General features: G+C 56.5%; 1 protein-coding gene across 1 annotated transcript; it reads right to left on the bottom strand.

The window, feature by feature from the left end:
- Window positions 1-2,363: 2,363 nt before the first annotated feature.
- Window positions 2,364-3,916, bottom strand: LOC131584220 (uncharacterized). Its single transcript, XM_058849114.1, has 2 exons — window positions 3,776-3,916; window positions 2,364-3,098 (listed from the first exon to the last, which is right to left on the bottom strand). The coding sequence occupies exons 1-2, from the start codon at window positions 3,914-3,916 to the stop codon at window positions 2,364-2,366; spliced, it is 876 nt and encodes a 291-aa protein (XP_058705097.1).
- Window positions 3,917-4,223: the final 307 nt, after the last annotated feature.

A 4,223-nucleotide genomic window follows, 5' to 3' on the forward strand; every position in this document is an offset into this window, starting at 1 on the left:
GGGGTGTCCCAGAGGGTGTTTGGGGTGTCTCAGAGGGTGTTTGGGGTGTCTCAGAGAGTGTTTGGGGTGTCTCAGAGGGTGTTTGGGATGCCCCAGAGGGTGTTTGGGGTGTCTCAGAGGGTGTTTGGGGTGTCTCAGAGGGTGTTTGGGGTGTCCCAGAGGGTGTTTGGGGTGTCTCAGAGGGTGTTTGGGATGCCCCAGAGGGTGTTTGGGATGCCCCAGAGGGTGTTTGGGGTGTCTCAGAGGGTGTTTGGGGTGTTCCAGAGGGTGTTTGGGGTGTCCCAGAGGGTGTTTGGGATGCCCCAGAGGGTGTTTGGGGTGTCCCAGGGGCTGTTTGGGATGCCCCAGAGGGTGTTTGGGATGTCTCAGAGGGTGTTTGGGGTGTCCCAGAGGGTGTTTGGGGTGTCTCAGAGGGTGTTTGGGGTGTCTCAGAGGGTGTTTGGGGTGTCTCAGAGGGTGTTTGGGATATCTCAGAGGGTGTTTGGGGTGTTCCAGAGGGTGTTTGGGGTGTCTCAGAGGGTGTTCAGGGATGCCTGTGGCGTTGGGGTGTCGTCTTCCTCCCCTGGGTCCCTGTCCCTGCCCTGCTCCTGCAGACACAGCTTTGGGAAGGTGTTTAGGGCCAGAGCCGTGGGCTGGGCTTGCACTCTAAGCACAAACTTCAGTGGTGGATTCTCTGATTTTTCTGTAAATTCCTTCATGCTTACTTTTCTCCTCCTTTGGCTTTGGTTCTCGTTTGCTTTGAGCATCAGCAGAGCCAGCCCGGCTCTCCTCAGCCCCGAGCAGACCGTGCTGGGGCCATCAAAGTGCCAGGCTTTTATACGAGTTTCCCATTGACACCCGGCAAAGACCTTGCAACCCAAACGCTCTGCCTTGATTGATTCCTTCTCATTACAGCCCTGAATTATTTGCAGAGGGAAATGACAAGGCTTTATTTTCTCACGGTGCTTTATCTTTCTACAAAATGCATCCAATGAAGCTGCTAATGGAAAAGCTTTTACCCTGGGGCAGAGGGTGATGCTGTCCTGTGCTGAGGTGTGATGTGTGCTGCTGAGGGGGCACACACAGCCCGGGGGCACTGGCACAGCAGGGAGGATCCACTGTTTGCTTCAGAAGTTGAAAAGAACAGAAAGGACAAGTTTATTTCCCTGCCTGGGAGGCAGGGGTGTGGCGTGTCCTGGCTTCACCAGAGAGCCCTGGAGGTCAGCTGGAGGGACGGTGCTGGTTGTGCTCCATGGCAAAATAAAAAACAGATTCCCAGGGGCATGGGAGGAATTATCTGGGGACACTTTCCCTTCCCAGCCAGGCGGAGCACAGAGGAGCTGGGATGGGGCACTTCAGGTGCATCCTGTGCCAGCAATGCTTCTCCCCTTGTTACATCTTCTTGGGTTTCACTTTTGAAGCCTTCAGCATTTTGTAATGATGAAAAAGCAGGCTGGCTGGGCATCTGGGGAGAGAGATGCAGCTCTGAGGAAAAAGATAAAGAGCCTCTGCAAATATTTATGTACAGAAAATCGAAGGGATGGTAATGAAGCTCATTTCCAGAGGAGCTGGATGTGTTTGTGTGGCTGGAGCAGATGGAGGCAGGGGCAGCTGCTCACCACAGGCTGAGCTGCTCTAGAGGACAGCCTGGGGGTGTCTGGGGTGAGGGGAGAGGTTTTGTGCTCTTCCCTCCTGGTACCGGTCCCAGGCTGCCAGGGAGCTCCTTGGTGCCCAGCTGTGGGTGCTGGTGAAGCTGCCAGGCTCCTGTGTGGCCATCAGCACCTCCCTGTGCCCAGCCACCAGCCACATTTAACCCTGTAATGGCTCTACCGGGGCAGCTGCTCCTGCTGCTGACCCCGGGCCCTTCCTGGGGGGTGTGGGTGGCTCCTCTTCACTGCAGCCCCGGGGGTGGAGGGGCTGTGTCCCACCCCTGGCCTGGAGAAGCGGAGATGCCTTCAGGTGGCCCTGCAGCCTTCTGCTGCTGGGCTGGGGGGATGCTCCAGGAGCCAGGAGGGCTCTCTGAGAGCCAGGGGCCCACAGCTGCATTTCATCTTTTAAGACAATCCTGAGCCCGTTTTCTTCCACAGTGTAAATTTGTTCCCTCCAGTGTTTCTACTAAAAAGTGCAACTATCTGGGAAATTCCATATTGTGCAGTGACCTACTTTACAGCTTTTTTTTAAAGTACTGGGAAAACTGCCAAAAAGTCAAGTCTTAATTTTTCTGAGGCTGGGCACCCGCTGCTGCCTGTGCAGAGGAGCAGCAGTGGGGTGAACGTGCAGCGTGGTGTCCCTGGGGAGCCTGGAGAGCAGCAGCCCTGGCTGCCTGGAACCTGCCCAGCTTTTCCACCTCTTGCTTTGCAACCTGCTAAAAAAATCCAAACTTTTCAGTGCTGCTCCTTAAAGCCTCTGTTTGGCAATGACCCTTGGGGTGTAGGGGTGTAGGGATGTAGGGATGTTGGGGTGTAGGGGTGTAGGGGTGTTGGGGTGTAGGGGTGCAGGGGTGTAGGGGTGTTGGGGTGTAGGGGTGTAGGGGTGTTGGGGTGTAGGGGTGTAGGGGTGTAGGGGTGTAGGGGTGTAGGGGTGTAGGGGTGTAGGGGTGTAGGGGTGTAGGGGTGCAGGGGTGTTGGGGTGTAGGGGTGCAGGGGTCTAGGGGTGTTGGGATGTAGGGGTGTAGGGGTGTAGGGGTTTTGGGATGTAGGGATGTTGGGGTGTAGGGGTGTAGGGGTGTAGGGGTGTAGGGTTGTTGGGGTGTAGGGGTTTTGGGATGTAGGGATGTTGGGGTGTAGGGATGTAGGGATGTAGGGGTGTAGGGATGTAGGGGTGTTGGGGTGCTGTGGTGTTGGGGTGTAGGGGTGTAGGGATGTAGGGGTGCAGGGGTGTAGGGGTGCAGGGGTGTTGGGGTGTAGGGGTGTTGGGGTGTTGGGGTGTAGGGGTGTAGGGGTGTAGGGGTGTAGGGGTGTAAGGGTGTAGGGGTGCAGGGGTGTAGGGGTGCAGGGGTGTTGGGGTGCTGTGGTGTAGGGATGTAGGGGTGTAGGGGTGCAGGGGTGCAGGGGTGTTGGGATATAGGAGTGTAGGGGTGTAGGGGTGTAGGGGTGCAGGGGTGTAGGGGTGTAGGGGTGCTGTGGTGTAGGGATGTAGGGATGTAGGGGTGTAGGGGTGTTGGGGTGTAGGGGTGCAGGGGTGTAGGGGTGTAGGGGTGCAGGGGTGTTGGGGTGTTGGGGTGCTGTGGTGTAGGGATGTAGGGGTGTTGGGGTGCTGTGGTGTTGGGGTGCTGTGGCTGTGCTGGGGGTCTGTCCCCATCTCCATCCATCCATCCTGGGCTGGCCTTCACCTCCAGGCTGGGTTTCCTCTTTGGTCACTGCAGTGTTTTGATGCCTTTGAAGCAGAAACAAGTTGGGCTCATTAGCCACATTAACTTTTCCTGGGTGCATGTGGTTATTTGTGTTTAGAAGGAAGGAAAAAATTCAACTGATCATGGCAAGGAATCAGAGTTGTTTTCCAGAGCCATCTTTGAGTGCTGCTGGAAGCATAAAGGAGGAGTGGGGAGAGGCTGAGGGGCTGCAGTTGCAATTAGAGGCCATCTGCTCGGTTCGTGGGCTGCGGGTGATTTGTACAGAACCCTGGCAGGGCTGGGGAGGGAAGGAGCTCAGTGCTCACCTGAAATGTGCTGGTTATTGGCTGTGCTGCTCGCTCTTTCTGGGAGGCATCATTTAAAAACAATTTTTCTGAATTGCACCATCTGGAGGGAGGAAGAAAATCGATGGAGTATTTACATGAGGCTGGGCACCCTCCCCACCTCGGGGGCTCCCGGGGCCCTGCCAGGCTGGGGTGAGAGCTGGGGCAGGAACAAGGGCAGGGGCAAACGTGAGCCTGGGCTGGGCTGCACCAGCTGCTCTGCAGAAATCTTGGCTTCTTCCAGTCTCACCTTGGATAACATCGACCCTTCCTCAGCTCCTTTGTGAGCAGTTACTGTCCTGACACTGCTTAGGGGCTTTTTTCAGACAAAAGAGGTTCAAGCACTTCCTCCCCGATGGAAGGGATGTGAAGAAGGAGCAGCTCTGGCTTCATGGCATGAGGAGGTGGCAGGAGATGCTCAGGGTGGGGCTGAGGTTGCTTTGGTGACAGTGGAGGCCACCCATGCACGGTGTTTTTCACTTGGGACAGCGGGTGCAGGAGCAGCTCGGGTCTGCAGCGTTCCCTGTGCCCTCTGTGCCCGAGGGTGCTCTGAACTCCCTCCTCAGCTG

Source organism: Poecile atricapillus, chromosome 13, assembly GCF_030490865.1.
Source record: "Poecile atricapillus isolate bPoeAtr1 chromosome 13, bPoeAtr1.hap1, whole genome shotgun sequence".
NCBI classification, from domain to species: domain Eukaryota; kingdom Metazoa; phylum Chordata; class Aves; order Passeriformes; family Paridae; genus Poecile; species Poecile atricapillus.

What these genes read in the sequence shown, in the direction of transcription:
- LOC131584220 (XM_058849114.1), bottom strand. Translation starts at nt 3,916, where the DNA reads ATGTTATCCAAGGTGAGACTGGAAGAAGCCAAGATTTCTGCAGAGCAG. An exon ending in GGGCCCCGGGAGCCCCCGAG is followed by an intron (nt 3,099 to 3,775) that starts GTGGGGAGGGTG and finishes CCTACACCACAG; the next exon opens with CACCCCTACACCCCTACACC.